This window comes from Myotis davidii, unplaced genomic scaffold (genome assembly GCF_000327345.1).
Source record: "Myotis davidii unplaced genomic scaffold, ASM32734v1 scaffold120, whole genome shotgun sequence".
Taxonomy (NCBI): Eukaryota; Metazoa; Chordata; class Mammalia; order Chiroptera; family Vespertilionidae; genus Myotis; species Myotis davidii.
In genome coordinates this window covers 6,562,202-6,579,620 of record NW_006294778.1, presented here as the reverse complement: position 1 = coordinate 6,579,620, position 17,419 = coordinate 6,562,202, and the positions used below count along the sequence as shown (strand labels likewise).

The following is a 17,419-nucleotide window of genomic DNA, read 5'->3' as shown; positions in this document are numbered from 1 at the left end:
AAAAAAAATAGCTGTGTTTTGTTGTTCATGTTCATTGAGACATGGAGCAAAGTGGCATTATTTTAATAAATTACAAAGAATGACAGTCTAAAAGTTTCCTCCACATTCAATTTAATATCTTTTTTAATTTTTTGTTTAATTAACATAAAAATTCACAGTTGTGGGGAAAATTAAGAATAAGGTATAACTGCCACGGACTTGTCTAAATAGAGTTTTAAATCAGGTCGTTTTATTAAGAATCCTTTTTTTTTTTTGGTTGCAGCTCTGAACCAATTTGTATAGATTTACACAGGAAATTAACTCCCCCAAGTTTTAATATCATTTGGTCCTTCAATCTGATAAGGAAGAAAGACAGTGTATTAACTGCTGGCTTTGTGAGAAACCGTAATCTTCATCAACATTTGGAATGCATGCTAGGATGTAACATATTCATTTTTCATTCCGCAAATTCTCCAGACCACTCAGATTCTGAAATAGGTCCTGTTCCCCTCCAAACACAAGGAGACAAACAGATGTCACCAAGGGGATGATCACAGTCAGGGAGGGAATGCCACACGAAAGAAAAGCCTCTGGAAGGCGATTCCAGTGCTATTATTCCCAAACCATACAGGCAACTGGGATGGACCCAGACAGATAATGCGCGCAGGAGGCGGAAAATAGGTCAGTGTAAATAATCCCACGCCGGGAGGATGAAAGTTTTATGGTGGCCGATCACAATCTCCTCTCAGCATGTATGAAACAGGAGACTGCAGGAGGGGCTGCTGCCGGAACCCAATCCTGCCATGGAAACATTTGCTTCGATACCAGGCAGTTCATGTGGCTCATCACTTAAACATGAACTTGTCCCAACTGGGGCTCCGGGGACGTTTTTCATGACGCCACCTATAATAGAAGAGGCTATAATATTATTTATGCACATGGACTTGACCAGTAACAGGTGCAAAGCTTTCATGTGACCCTATAAACCGAATTCCCTGGACAAAGAAAATCCTGGGATTTCATTTCCTTCACATTGAGAGAATGAGGAAGTTAAATAGGAATGTGGAAGATAATATAGCTCTGTTTAGTGTAAATTAATGATGACATTATATGATTATTCAAAGGAAAATGTCTATGTCCCCTTGAGTTATTTTCATCTTTATGTTCTCAATCATTTATACAGTTCTGAAAATGAACAGGATTGGAATTTTTTTCCCTAAAGGATCTTGACATTTGTTTGATTCCACATGATTACTTATGTGCTCAATGTGAAATTGAATACATGCTTTATGGTGCAGTTATAATATTAATATTATGCCTTGAAACAATAACTTTCAAAGTTCCCCAGGACAGGTATAGGGAGTGTCATTCTTCGTTGTAGTGATCAAATACCTTGCATTTGTACAATGCTTTGCATTCCATCCTTTATATAAAACTAAGTTTAAAAAACGACATAACATTTAATATACACAAAACCATGTAAGGTAGATATTATTCCTATTTTACAAATAAAGAAGCTGAGACTCACAGAGGAGTCACAGGCCAAGTCTCGTGACCACACACCCAACAGTACTTTCCGTGGTTGGTTAAGTCTCTGTGTTTATTTTTTTCAGGCTTGTTAACTGAAATTCAGTGTAAATCCAAACGACTGAGAAAAAACGTGAAGCAGCATGCAGATCAGACCTTTAATGAAGACAGTGAAGGGCGTGACCTGCGACAAGTGACCTCGACCACTAAGTCATGCAGGGTAAGAACACGCCGCGGTGTCTGCCAAAGCCAGTGCCGCTGAGCTGCTAGGCATGTCGTGGTCTGGCTGGGAGGCGTTCATGTTAGAACCACAGCCATGAGCAGAATTTCACTTCAGCTGGCCATTGAGTGGGTTTCTTTTGTTTACTTTGTTTTTCTTTAAAAAAATCTTTATTGTTGAAAGTATTTCATAGGTCCCTCCCTTAACCTCTCCTAGCCCAATCCCTCTCCCCACACTCCAAGACCCGCACGCGCCCCACCCCCCTCCCGCATTGTCTGTGTCCACGGGTGAATGAGTTTCTTTTTACTCAAGTGAATAATACATACTTTTGTGTAAAAGTCAGATAGTAGGAGTGTATACAGTAAAAAAAGGGAAAATTTTCCCTGGTTCCATTTCATTCCTACCACCCAGATGTTGCCAGTAGAAATGGTTTGGTGTATAAAAGGGATTTTTTCAAACTGAGTTTTGATGTCCATTTTTTCCTCGGCCAGTGAGAAGGGAGGTTCAGACCGGGAAGGGTGTGGACTCGATAGAGGCTGTGAGTCAGTCTTTTTTTTTTTAATCCTCACCTGAGGATTTTTCCATTGATTTTTTTTTTTTTTTTTTTTTTTTTGGAAGGGGGGAGAAGGAGAGAGAGGAGAGAGAGAAACTGATGTGAGAGACACACATCAATTGGTTACTTCCCACATATGCCCCGACCATGGTCAGGGATTGAACCCACAATTCAGGTGATTGGTTGCCTCCCACTCTTACCCCCACTGGGGCTGAGGATTGAACCTGCAACCAAGGTCTGTGCCCTTGGTCGGGAACGAAACCCAAGACCCTTTTCATTTATGGGCCAATGCTCTAATCACTGAGCAAACCGGCCAGGGCATGAGCCAGTCTTTACCGATGGGTAAAACAGGGTGAATGCACATCTCTGCACCAATAGAGAAAAGCTCTTCTCCTGAGGTCACAGATCACTCAATAAATCCTTCGAGCAACTTGGGACGAATAGAGGAACGGCATCTTGTATGATTAGCTAAACATGCTGATAATGCACAGGGCACTTAAAGGAATTTTAAGTTGCCATTAGCTGAAAAACCAAAAATCCATTTTTTTTCAAATCATTTATTGATTTTTCAAATCTTTTTTCAAATATTTATTACACTACTGACAAAAAAATCATCCACATTTAGTTTTTCAGATATATTATTTTATATTTATCACAGGAAAAGTATTTGATACGGAAGTATTATTTTACCATAGTGCTTCATCTTTGGCATAAGGAAACAAAGAATTAACACAATTATTCACCCTCTTCCAAAGATGCTAGTAAGGGAGAACGAGATGTCTAGGGGCTGAATTGTCCAGGTGGAGGACTCTCTACTTTAGGGGTCAGCAGTTTTTTTCTGTAAAGTGCCAAATATTTTAGGCTTTGGCCACATGGTCTCCATCTCAACTACCCAACATTGAGTAGCATTGGTGATACATGAATAAATGAGTATGATTATCTTCCAGTGGATTTACAAAACCAGGTGGATTCGGTCCATGAGCCCCAGTGTGTCAGCCCCTGCTCTAAATAAATACCCTCAAATGGGGTCTCTGTGTTAAATGGGGGAACCTTTCCTTAGTTATGGCCAAACCTTGAACTTTCACTGAACTTCTCTATGAATGGGCTCAATAGGTTTCATATCCAGATTATTATTTATTCCTAAGAAATACATGAAAGAAATAGTTTGTTTTTCCCTACTTTACAGAGGAAAATGAGTACCTGGAGACAAATTTAATGAAATAGGATACGGCTTGCCCAAGGGCTCAGAAAAAGTGATGACACAATCAGAGCATACAGTTCCTGCTATATTTATGGCTTTCCCCAGCAATTTCTGATATTTAGTTTACTCCAGATGAGTGTGTGTGTGTGTGTGTGTGTATGGAGAGAAAGAGAGAGAGAATGCCTCATAGCCACCCTCCCTAACATCTTTTATTTTTTTGCCAGTGTAGGAGAAAACTGAACTCACCCTGGATCAACAGAATCTTCTACATTATATTATGGATTCATATAGCAAACAGAGGATGCCTCAGGAAATCACAAATAAAATTGTACGTACACTATCTGAAAATGCATGGGCTTAAACTTAATGTTTTCGGGGGCGTTTGCTATGTTTGAGGTGGAATTAATATATAAACATGTTACTTTGAAATGATTAGAGCCAAGAATTTGTTAGACATTTAAGCTTTTAGCAGCATTAAATAACTAATGAGAAAGAAGCCTCATATCCACCTTGGTAATAATAATTGCTCTCCAGGATCTGAAAAGTATTAACTGGGTTTTTAAATGTTATTGTCCAGGTTCTTTAGCCTAATGGTTTTATATTGTTTTATCCTTTTATCTACTTATTAATCATTTGCTTTTTTCTTAAAATTCAGTTAAAAGAAGAATTCAGTGCAGAAGAAAATTTTCTCATTTTAACTGAAATGGCTACCAGTCATGTACAGATTCTTGTAGAATTCACAAAAAAGCTACCAGGTATCTACATGTAGTTACTTCTCTGCTACACTGTGTGATATTCTTGTGATATTAAGAGAGGCAAGTCTGTTTGCTGCAAAAGGAGAATTATCTCACATCTAATTTAATATGTCTGCTACAGACGTAAAATGTTTGCCCTAACTGGTTTGGCTCAGTGGATAGAGTGTCGGCCTGCAGACTGAAAGGTCCCAGGTTCGATTCTGGTCAAGGGCATGTACCTTGGTTGCGGGCACATCCCCAGCAGAAGGTGTGCAGGAGGCAACTGATCGATGTTTCTCTCTCATCGATGCTTCTAACTCTCTATCCCTCTCCCTTCCTCTCTGTAAAAATATCAATAAAATATATTAAAAAAAATGTTAGCGCCAGATAGGATATTTAAAATCATTGATGTTAATTCTTCCAAATTGATAAATTAAGAAATTGTGGCTTTGCTAAGTTGTGATTCATCCATTTATTCATTTAATAATATTTGTTGATACCTACTCTATACTAAGTACCTAGCTATTACCTACTAGGAGAGTGATTAAAGGGTATAATTTAAAAAATGTATGCAAAGTGCTGTTTGAACAAAAAGGAAGTAATTGCTGATTATATTTGAAAAAGACAAGAAGGCTTCTGAGAGAGTCATATTTGCGTTGAATCTAAAACAAAAAGGAGCTTTCAGGTGACATTAAGGACAAGGGTCATTTGAAATCAAGAAATCTGCTTGTGAAAATATAATGAGGCATGAGTAAGAATCAAATTATTAGAGAAGGAAGAGAAAATTCACTGTGGCTGTAGCATAATGTCTGTGGCTCCTTGCTTAGACATAAAGATAAGCTGGTACCACACCAGTTAGGGCTTAACTAAGGGTTTTAATTCTCATCCTCTGGATGATAAAGACTTTTTGGTGGCTTTATTTAAAAGAGGGAAATGATGAGATTTATGTTATAGAGATATAGCTTTATTAGTTTGTATTAGATAGATTTGAACAGGGAGGGACTGGAGGTAAGGAAGATCAGTTACTATGCTACTGCATTAGTCCAAGCAATAGGGCTTGAAATAAATAAATAGGGCAGTGGGAGAGATGATAGGAAACAAAATAAAGAGAGATTTAAAAATTGGTAGCACTTAATGAACAAGTGTCCATCATGTGTGGGATGAGGGAGAGGGATTTATCCAGTCATTCTGATGGTGACAGTACAGGAAAGTGGAATGCAAGCTTCTTATCTCCCGGAGTCCAATTCTTTTAGATATAATTTCAACTCTCTCTAAGTCCAATGCAATAGGTTTAAGTTGTTGCATTGTTTTAAAAAATATATTAGCACATTAAAATCTCACAGTCTAGAAGAATATAATAAATACCTTGTATAGCTGCACAACACTGTAATATTAAATTACAGAAGGTAACTTCTGACATAAGATTTTAATTAAACATGTTAATTTGCCTTCTTTTGCCAGCATTATGCTATTATTTTATTAAATGTGTCAGAGATAAACATAAGCCTACATAAAACTCATAAATTGTGGGAAGAAGTTCTCATTATCATGGAAACATTAATATTCTCTCATTTCTTTATTAACAATGAACAACAGAACTTAATTTGTTTTATGATAATTAAGCTGAAGGCAATCTTGATCAAAAACATGATTATTCAAGAGTTAGAAACTGGGAAGAGATACTGGAAAGGGAGAAATACGATGTTTTTTGTTGTTTATGGGAAAAGATTTTTCAGTTCAAATGGTCAGTTGATCTTTAACCAAGAAATATTGAGGACAAATAAAAATCTTAACTTATAATAAGGTAGCTAATCTGAAAGCAATGGCAATATCTTATACACCTCTTCAATCCTGTGCCTGGACTGGGTCATTACGGAGAGAGTATAATTAATGTGTGTTTAATGAGCAAAGTAGAAGAAAAAAAACACAGAAGGAAAGAAAAGACAACTCTCCAGAAAGAAAAAAATGTTTTAACAATATGTATAGAAATGACATGATTACAAATAGTAATAATCGTTATGCAGTACTAATAATGAAAGAGTTTTGTGAAGGACCGAGTTGAGGGATTCCGTTCCACAGTTCACTGAGGCCTGTTCAGCGTGCTAGAGACCTGGCACGTCTCCTTCGCGCAAAGGAGCGCGTAGATCCTCTGAAAGCGACACTACTTCTTTATCCTTAGCGTTACTCTCTTCTCCAAACTCCCATTGCTATTTAATACTTTCCTAGGCCACTTAGACCCTGAAGGCACTATCCTTATTTTATCTCTATTCGTGGTATGTGTGTGTGTGTACACATGTGCACATGAGCTTTGTTTGTTTCCATTCATTACTTTAGTCAGTCATTTTCCCCACCCTGCATGGTGGAGGGCTGAGCTTAGAGAAGATAGTGCAACATGACCTTGTTTGTTTGTTTGTTTGTTTGTTTTATTGGAAATGCTATCCATTCTCCAGGTTGACTAAAGATCCATGAGCTGGCTAAGTATTTCTTTAAACCTCTGGATACACGTAAAGATTTTTCTGGCTTGTGGAAACTTCCATTCTGCGGAGTTGACCTCTGACACCAGATGTAACTAAAATAATGGCTCAAAGAGAATCTGCTTGCCTTTAACTTTTGAGGGTGGCTTCATCTGCATCAGCCTGTCTCTGCCATAACACATATATGTTTGATGTGGATCCTCTTTTACCCAACTTTTTTTTATCAAATCCTATTCAATGAAGATAAAAGTCAGCTTCTATTTGGGAGAGAACAATAGATACTTATTGACTTCACTATCCACTCTTAAAACAACTACAAAATAATTTCATGAAAATGTTTTATCAGTGGGGGGGATGGTGATGATGAATACTGTTTTATAGCATTTCACAACTCCTTGATATTGATTTCATTATCACCTTCATGCAGGATTTCAGACATTGGACCATGAAGATCAGATTGCTTTGCTGAAAGGGTCTGCAGTTGAAGCTATGTTCCTCCGTTCAGCTGAGATTTTCAATAAGAAACTTCCAGCTGGGCATGCTGACCTATTGGAAGAGAGAATCCGAAAGAGTGGTATGTGACTGGCTTAATGATAAAACGAGTTTGTTTCTGCAGCTAAGAATTTGTATATCCCATGAAGGCAGGGCTCTTGCTTGTCTTACCCAATGTCAAATGCCCATTATGAGTAACATGGAGAATGACCCTTAAAGATAGGTGTTAAATAGATGGGACCTTGAGAGTCTTGGTTTAAAGAATCCTTGTTGCAATAGCAAAATATGAACTCTTTTCACTTCACTGAGATGAAGGGCTACATGGGGTATTTTTTAAAATTTGGGTAATTAGTCTGATAAAAAAATATAGTGTAAAGGAACTGTGGTTATTCAGTCCAGAAAAAGATTCATTTATTCAAAGCCTCCAGGTCCGAATGCCTATCAAACTACTAACCATCTTTATTCAAAGAAAAATAAGAAGAAATAAAAATAGCAACACATATATCACTTACTAGGTTTCAGTCACTGTTCTAAATACTTTACATGTATGAGTCCATCAAATCCTTGAAAATATCCTATGAAATAAGTATGTTATTATTCCCATTTTATAGATGAGAGAGCCATGTGTCTTAAACACTGTGCTGTACTGTCTCTTAAAAGGCAAATGAAATAATAGTTTGAGGAACTCGGTTTAACTTATTATGGAGCAATATTGTAACATGGAGGGTCAGCAACATCAAAAATGTCTTAACAAAATAAAACAGAAACAGACTCATAGATACAGAAAACAGATGATGGTTGCCAAAGGGAAGGGAAATGGTGATGTAATAATAATAATAATAAATAACAATGATATCAGAATGGATTACTAGAAATTCTATGCAATTTATCTCAGAAGATAGTTGAAATAGAATCAGTTCTTATTTTCCTGAGAGATTTTACACATGGGTTGGGGGTCTGAATGAGATGAGATGAATTTTGAAGATCTTTTTTCCCTTCAAGTATTATTATTCTATAATTGACTGGAACAAGTTAAATATTCACAAAGCCAGTATTTTAGAATATAAATTGGAAAGAAGGGTTCTGCACCTGTGATGTAAGTAAAATAATTGAAAATTAAAAATATTTTTTTGAAAGGAGCCTTACCATAGTCATTATGGGTTTTTTTTCTTAGTTTAAAATTGAAAGCATAATTAGCATCATTGGTAGATTTTAAAAAACACTTTTAAAAGATGCATTATTCCTATATACCCATTGATATTTTAGTTTAATAACTCATAGGAGCAAGATACTGGCTCTGCCAAAGCAACCGCAGGGGGGACTCAAAATTCAATAAATCTAGGAGCTTTTTTCATAGCAACATAAATTTATATTAACTGAATTACATTAAGTGAATGATGTTGTAAATATCCAAATGGCCCTTGGCAGAAAAAAGTTTCCCCATCCCTGGAAGATATGAGCTAGAGAGATATGTTAAGAGAGAGTTAAAGTGTGGAAGAGACTAACAGAGAGAGATGACCTCTAGTTGGAAGGGGTCGGGAAAGGTTGCATTGGCATTTTTGCTGGACCTTGAATGATATTTGATGTGATACTGGGTGGAGGTGCAGGAGATAAGGACCGGCAGGAGCAAAGGATTGAGGCAAGAAAGCTCGGGTTTTGCACGCTCAGGTTCTGCATGCAAAGAAGAGTGAATAATTGAGTTTGATCAGATTAAGAGTTATAGTAAAAAGAGATAAAAAGAAAACATAGAACAAAATGGTTGAGGACCTTAAATGTTGGAGTAAAGATTTTATTCTTTATTTCCTATGTAATGGCCAGACAGAGATTTTTGAGTGGGAAGGGAAAACACCAAACATCAAATTATGCTTTACAAATCTTCCAGAAATATTAGGATAAGGCCAGGAAGAGAGTCACCTGGTAGGAGGCAGAAAGTATCAAGGGTGTGACCCCTGCTGCTGGGAGAAATGGAGAGGAAGATAAAGATCTGGGAAATATATTATTGCAGCCTTTCACCCTTTGAAAGACATTGCGTTGTCAAGAAATGTGGATTCTGACCCTGGACAGTGTGTGTGTGTGTGTGTGTGTGTGTGTGTGTGTGTGTGTGTGCGCGCACGCGCGAGACTGTGGGTAAGGGAGAAAGATTGAATCAGTAACCTCCAAGGCACCATGCAGTCCTAAAAGTCTTACTGTTTTTTCTAATTCTTCTCGATTGGATCTTCTGTGCCATAAATTTTTCTGATTGATGCTTAACCAGTCATTTGGCTGGCTACTTAAATATCCTGATTTTTTATTTTATTTTATTTTATGGTGGTAAGCATATTTAACATGAAATATACCCTTAAAAAATATATATCTTATTGATTTTTTACAGAAAGGAAGAAAGAGGGATAGAGAGTTAGAAACATTGATGAGAGACAAACATCAATCAGCTGCCTTCTGCACACCCCTCACTGGGGGTGTGCCCGCAACCAAGGTACATGCCCTTGACTGGAATTGAACCTGGACCTTTCAGTCTGCAGGCCGATGCTCTATCCACTTAGCCAAACCAACCAGGGCTGAAATATACCCTTTTAACAACTATTTAAGTGGTATTGTTGACTGTAGGTGCAATGTTGAACGGCAGATCTCTGGGACTTACTCATCTTCCTTAACGGAAACTTTATGCCCATTGATTAGAAGGAGGAAATAAGTAATTATTAATTAACTAGAGGCCCGGTGCACAAAAATTTGTGCACTCGGGGGAGAGGGGGGTCCCTCAGCCCAGCCTGTGCCCTCTCGCAGTCTGGGACCCCTCGGGAGATAACGACCTGCTGGCTTAGGCCTGCTCCCGGGTGGCAGAGGGCAGGCCTAATCCCTAGGTGCAGCCCCTGGTCGGGCTCAGAGCAGGGCTGTTTGTGGGACGCCTTCCCCTGTCATGAACAGAGCAGGGTGGATAGGGAGGTTGTGGCCCCGCCCCCTGTCACACACAGAGCCGCAGGGCGATGAGGGGGTTTGGGCGCTGCCCCGTCACACTAATCCCGGTGCCGGGAGGCCTCTCAGCTCCGCTGATTCCGGTGCTGGGAGGCATATTACCCTTTTACTATATAGGGTAGAGGCCTGGTGCACGGGTGGGTGCCGGCTGGTTTGCCCTGAAGGGTGTCCTGGATCAGGGTGGGGGTCTCCACTGGGGTGCCTGGCCAGCCTGGGTGAGGGGATGATGGCTGTTTGCAGCTGGTCACACAACCTTCAGGGTTGGGGTCCCCACTGGGGTGCCTGGCCAGTCTGGTTGAGGGGCTGAGGGCTGTTTGCAGATGGTCACACACTCTTCAGGGTGGGGGTCCCCACTGGGGTGCCTGGCCAGTCTGCGTGACGGGCTGAGGGCTGTTTTCAGGCTTGCAGGTGACTGAAGCTCCCAACTGCTCCTTCTTTTCTTTTTTTTTATTCTGGGCCAGCTTTAGCTCTGAGGCTTGGCTCCAGCTCTGAGGCTTCTGCTGCTGAAAGAAGGTATCTGGTTTGTTTTGGTTCTATAATCGAAACAATGTATAACTCCTGCTCTGAGATCCCGGCTTGCTGCAAGCAGGTTTCTGGGCTTTTGTTTAGCTTCTATATTTGTTACAATGTTTCTTAAACTGCAGGCTCAGAGGCTGGCAAGGCAGGCGGGGGATGTTGGTTTCCTCCCTCACTGAAGCAAGCAAGCCTCATGTTAGTTTCAAGCTGCCTGGCTGCCGGCTGCCATCTTGGCTGACAGTTAATTTGCATATCTCCCTGATTAGCCAATGGGAAGGGTAGCAGTCGTACACCAATTACCATGTTTCTCTTTTATTAGATAGGATGGGCAAATATCTTTATTTTAAAGTTGCAATGAGTAATTGACAGTTATCTTGGGAAGGATGAACTGCAGGCTGCTGAATTTTCATAGTTCAGGCTATTGAATGTAAATCGGTGGTTCTCTCTCTGTGGAAAGTTGTTGTGGCTGCAGCCTGTGATGGAAGATGCCTCTCCAGCTTACCTGGCCAGTTGTTTGGTCCTGGTGTCCACTCACTGTGACAGTGGTCTGTTTAGGAAAACACATGAGTCAAATCTAGCTTTTTAAAAACTAATAAAGTAAAAACAGATGATGACTCGTATGATAAAGTACTTTTAATTTTACACACATGTCTCCAATTATCAAAGAATCTTACTCCAGTTGATGTGTTCTTAGTTTATACATCAAGAGACAGTGGTGCCCCTAACCGGTTTGGCTCAGTGGATAGAGCGTTGGCCTGCAGACTGAAGGGTCCTAGGTTTGATTCTAGTCAAGGGCATGTACCTTGGTTGTGGGCACATCCCCAGTAGGGGTGTGCAGGAGGCAGCTGATCGATGTTTCTCTCTCATCAATGTTTCTAATTCTCTATCCCTCTCCCTTCCTCTCTGTAAAAATCAATAAAATATGTTTAAAAAAAAAGAGAGAGAGACAGTGATGATGAAGAATCTGGCTTGAATCTAGGCTCCACTACTTATTAGCCATATGTCCCTTTTTTGTTACAAATTATTGAAATAGACCCCATAACTAGTTTGATCACTTTTAAGTCATGGCTAACTTTAATAATTTGTTCTACAAACCACCTTGTTTTGATATTAAAAACTCTGTAGAGCGGGACTCTCTTTTTGACTTCATATTTTAACCAGGTACCTAGTGCATGCCTGGCTTGGAGTGGGTGCTCAACAAACATCTGTGAAATAAGTAAGTGGATGGATGGATGGAAAGATGGTTTATTATCTGAAGCTGTGAGTCTAGTCCATTTATTTTCTTTTCAGATGGTTCTTCCCCTGAATATAGAACCATTTCACTCACCCCAACAGGTCCAGTCCTGCCCCAGACTCAGGAACCCAAATTGCATCTAATTCGAGGCACTTGGTTCAGCCTTGTGACAATCCCTGCCTTTCTGTGAGTCTTCTAGCAAGTCCGAAAGGCTTGCAAAGTTGATAGCTGAATCTTGGAGGATGATTAGAAACTTCTCAAGCCACAAATGTCTGAGAAAGGCATTCTAAGATATATAACATTATAAGGTAACTAGAGGCCCCATGCATGAAATTCATGCACTCAGCGGGCGGTGGTAGGGAGTTGGAGAGGTCCTTCAGCCTGGCCTGCATCCTCTCGCAGTCCGGGAGCCCTCAGGGGATGTCTGACTGACGGCTTAGGCCCGCTCCCCCTGGGCCTAAGCCGTCAGTCGGACATCCTTAGTGCTGCCGCGGAGGTGGGAGAGACTCCCACCACTGCCACTGCACTTGCCAGCTGTGAGCCTGGCTCTGGCTGAGTGGCACTCCCGCTATGGGAGCACACTGACCACCAGGGGACAGCTCCTGTGTTGAGCAGGATTTGGCCAAACACAGCTCTCCAACATCCCCCAAGGGATCCCAGATTGTGAGAGGGTGCGGGCTAGGCTGAGGGACCCCACTGGTGCACAGTCAGGGCCTGGTAGGGATGCAGGAGGTTGGCCAGCTGGGGAAGGACTGTGGAAGGGCTCCAGGGCTTGTCTGGCCCATTTCATTCAATCCCGATCAGCCAGATCCCATCAGCAAGCTAACCTACCAGTCAGAGAATCTGCCCCCTGTGGTCAGTGCACGTCATAGTGAGTGGTTGAACGGCCTTAGCATATCATTAACATATTACACTTTGGTTAGTTGAACAGATGACTGGACAACCAGGCACTTAGCATATTAGGCTTTTATTATAAAGGATAACATAGAAAGTGCAAAGATGTGAAGGGATGAGAGATTAACCATGTATACGACTCACAAGTCCTTTAATATTGTTAGAAAATAATATTTGTAAAGCTGACATTGTAGTAAGTGCTAGATACTAAAAGACACTGAATGCCAGGAAAATAGTTTAATTTAGTCATTATATAATGGGGTGCCTTGGTAATATTCTGACCAGATGTGACATGACCGTAGAGGTACTGTAGAGAGATCTTTCTGGCAGTGTTATGAAGGAAGGGTTAGAGAGACTGAGACAAGAAGCAGAGAGACCTGTGAGAGACCAATGCTACAACTAGGTGAGAAATGGTGAGGGTCTTGCAGGCTAAAAATACGTAATAAAAAAAATCTTGTTTGATAACATAAATTTCAGAACTTAAATCTGCAAGTGTTGAAAGGTTCAAAAATGAAGTTTTCCAGTTCTGGCTGGTGTTGCTAAGTGTTTAGAGCATTGGACCATGCACTGAAGGGCATGTGCCTGGGTTACAAGCTTGCTCCCCACCCCCTGGTTGGAGCACATGCGGGAGGCAACCAATCAATGTGTCTCTCTCACATGGATGTTTCTCTGTCTCTCTCTCTCCCACTCTCCCTCCCTCCACTGTCTCTGAAAAGCAATGGAAAAAATATCTTCTGGTGAGGATTAACAGAAAAAAAAAGTTTTCCAGCATGTGGTCTCTAAATAAAGATGCATGCCTCTAATTCATAAGATACTTTACCCAAAATTCGACCACGTATTGGGAAAATAAAAAGCATCCGAATTCGCATGCTGATTAGTATTTTATTATCTATCATGACGGTTCTATTTATTCATATTTATGAATTTGCTTCTCCCAGTGGATTTTCAGAACATTGCCTCTTCCACACACCACATAAAAACCTGATCTTGCCAGGTGACCTTTCAAAATAACTTTTCATTCTTATGCAAATATAACACATTTATATTTGTATTGTACTTTGAATTCCACAGTAACAATGTCTGTTACCCTGTTTATGCCTACACAACTCTTTAAAGAATATAATGTGAGATTTCTTTTCTTGTTCTCCATGTTCATATGCCTTTCTTTGCTATTATTACATCCCAATTCTATGAACAAACATACGGTCTCCTCAGATACATTTATTTAATGAGGGTTACAGTGTTTATTTATGTTAACTGAGGCTTCAGAGCATATATCTGACACAACCTGTGGTTAAGTTGTTTCTACATAATTCTACTGCATCAGTATTTTTATTCCCAATGTAGTTGTATGAAAATTAGGTTTTTAAGATGGAAGTTTTATTAAAAATAGGAATAATCATATAATACCATTTAATATGGTATTAGGATTGAAATAGGCTTGCTAGTACTGAAAGAATTTATATTTTAACAGCAAAGAAATTAGCAACAACGTCTCACAAACCAAAGAAACTTGTTCTGTTAATTACACATATAACTAGCCTCGAAATTCATAGTATTTTGTGGCCTTTTTGAATCTCCATAACAGACAGATATGAAATATTCAATTAAGTGTTTATCAGGATGACAGTATATCTTGTGATTTTTCAATGGTTTGTTTTTACATATTTCATTCTATTAGTATCCCCAGTCGCCCCTGAAGGGGTGCTATGCCACTATTTTATAGATGGGGGAGTGGGCTTGGAGAGGCTAGATGACCTGCCCAAAATCATACAGTTAATCAGCAAAGTGCCATGAGATGAACACAGCTGTTCTAGTCAAAGCCCAGCAGTCTTTTTCTACTGTGCACCTGTTACTTACTAAGATCTTACATTTGTCAACTATCAGCTGGTAGGGAATATAAAGACTGGTAAGATACGGTTCTTGCCCTTTGGTTAGGTAGCTTAATAAAGTATACTGTATGTAGTATACTATGTTTATTTTTCTGCTCTTTAAATACATATGACTTCACTGCTTTAGACTTGGAAACAAATGAAAATGATAAGAACTATATTTTCTAAAGAAGTAGATGTAAACTATTCATTCCAATACTATCTTTGAAATAAAGTTTCGAAATATAAAGAAACAAATGATAGAATATTTATAAGAAAAGGAAATGCTTACACAAAGTTTCGAATAGGTAACAGCTCTCCTTTTGCTTTTCAAAATGGTCATGTAATAATTTTGGCATGGACAAATTTGGGGCTCAAATTGTAGGAAGCAAGTTTTCTCAAAATAAGAGAAAGTATCCAAGTAATACATGAGTTCATATTCTCATTAGCCCTCAGCTGTACCCATGAGCCTTTTATATTTGTCTCATTTTGGACATTATATGTTTATTTATGTATCTGCCTCTTGCATTAATCTGTCAACTGCTTGAGGTTCATTCCCAGCACTATCACAGCACCTGGCACATATTAGATGTTCAAAAATTGGTGAATTTTATTGGGATGAACCTGGGACTTGATAGTCCAAACCCTCTCAATTCCTAAGCACTGGTGAGGTCTAATTTGACCAGATAACTTTTAGCCACTAGGACTAATGGGAGGTGTGTTATTTATTAAATATTTTCTTATTGTTAATCCTCACCCAAGGATATTTTCCCATTGATTTTTAGAGAGAGTGGAACAGGGAGAGACACACAGAGAGAAACATCAGTGTGAGAGAGACACATCGATTGGTTGCCTCCTGCACATGCCCCGAGTAGGGCCAAGGGGTCAAGCCTGCAACCCAGGCATGTGCCCTTGACCGGAATTGAACCCAGGACCTTTCAGTCTACAGGCTGATGCTCTATCCACTGAGCCAAACCAGCTAGAGCTGTTGGCAGGCTTTTACTAAGACCAACACTGTGGCACAAATGACTCTGAGTACAAGTTAGCAGTCAGGGGTGGGCAAACTTTTTGACTCGAGGGCCACAATGGGTTCTTAAACTGGACCGGAGGGCCGGAACAAATGCATGGATGGAGTGTTTGTGTGAACTAATATAAATTCAAAGTAAACATCATTACATAAAAGGGTACGGTCTTTTTTTTCAATAGTTTTATTCATTTCAAACGGGCTGGATCCAGCCCGCGGGCCGTAGTTTGCCCACGGCTGAGTTAGCTGTAGGCTAGAGTCCATTCTCTTAGCATCATGAGAATGTTTCCATTGTCTTAATAGCATCCTTTCCCAAATCACATCTCATAACTATGTCACCTTCATCATAAGAACTAGCAAAATGTAATATTGCCTAATTTAATATGGATTTATTAATCTCCTGCCATGTCTCAGCAGCACGCTGGTTACTAAGGATACAGAGATGAACAAGAAGCATCTGTGGAGCACGCTTTACTGGCCAGGCAGTGTGCCAGGCACTGAGAATAGTTGGTTCCTCCTCTCATAACATTTATATGGTATTTCACATTCTAATGGGATGGAAAGAAATGAGTTGTGACAAGTGCAATAGAATTGAACATAGAGAAGGGAGCAACTAATTCTGATACACGGTGACAGAGGAAGCTCCTGAGAGAGAACAAAATTTACATTTGACCTTGAAACCTGGATGGGACATCCAAGCCTAACAAGGATCCCTTGTATAAAATGCACATTTGTGCAAAACACACACACACACACACACACACACACACACACACACCTACCTCTGCTCTATTTTTATCTCCAATGAAAACTAGAAAGTTAATTAGGAAATAAAAGACAATTACATTTAAAGTAACTTACAACAGCATAGTGTTGATTCTATCAAATAGTTATTCTTTCAAAGAATATTTCTTATCATTGACCAGTTAATATATCAATCACAGACCTCTTAAAAATAAAAATGAAACAACAAAACATTGGATAAAGAAAGGAAAAGAAGAAACAGAGGAATAGAAATATAAATGGTTTTTTACAACTTTGGACTTTTCGTAGTAGTTTTTATGTTTACGTTAGAAAATAGTGCCCCCTTGTGACCAAAAATCAGCAAATTGGGCATAAAGAGCCCAACTGAAGCAAACCTTAAGCAAGTCTCCAGGAAGGAGGAAGCAGGAAAATGGGAGAAGACTGCCCCTTCAGGAAGATGTTATTATTACATTTTTACATGAGAAATTGCTGTTCATAGAGACTTAAAACACTTCTTTGTTCATGCTGTTGTGGTTAATTCTGATTATATTTTATTTATTTTAGGGGGGGGAGAGACATCGATTTGTTGTTCCACTTATTAATGCATTCATTGGTTGATTCTTAAATGTGCCCTGCCCAGGGAACAAACCCACAACCTTGGCATATTGGGACAATACTAACCAACTGAGCTACCCAGCCAGGGCTTAATTCTGATTATTGATTCTAATTCAAAAGCAGATTTCTATTTGATCCATCCTGTAGGAAAATAATTTTTAAAAACCCTTCTATTATGTTTTTCTACATCTTCTCTATGTTCACTTTTTTCCTTTAAAACATGTACAAGGTGAAAAATTGTAATAAACATTTTAACCTATTTTTCTAAAATTATCAACTGCAATTAGATTCTGTTAGACTGTAACAGAGGTAACATGTTTGGAAAGTAAGTGGGGGTTTGGAAAGACAAATAAAATAAAAAATTAGGTAGT

At 39.4% G+C, this 17,419-nt stretch overlaps 1 protein-coding gene across 1 annotated transcript in view; it reads left to right on the top strand.

The window, feature by feature from the left end:
* NR1H4 (nuclear receptor subfamily 1 group H member 4) overlaps window positions 1-17,419 on the top strand; it is a 60,717-nt gene that overhangs the window by 34,877 nt on the left and 8,421 nt on the right. Inside the window, exons 4-7 of the mRNA XM_006769402.2 lie at window positions 1,593-1,726; window positions 3,710-3,808; window positions 4,136-4,235; window positions 7,116-7,262. Of these exons, the coding sequence (XP_006769465.1) occupies window positions 1,593-1,726; window positions 3,710-3,808; window positions 4,136-4,235; window positions 7,116-7,262 (480 nt within the window). The remainder of the gene's footprint in view (window positions 1-1,592; window positions 1,727-3,709; window positions 3,809-4,135; window positions 4,236-7,115; window positions 7,263-17,419) is intronic.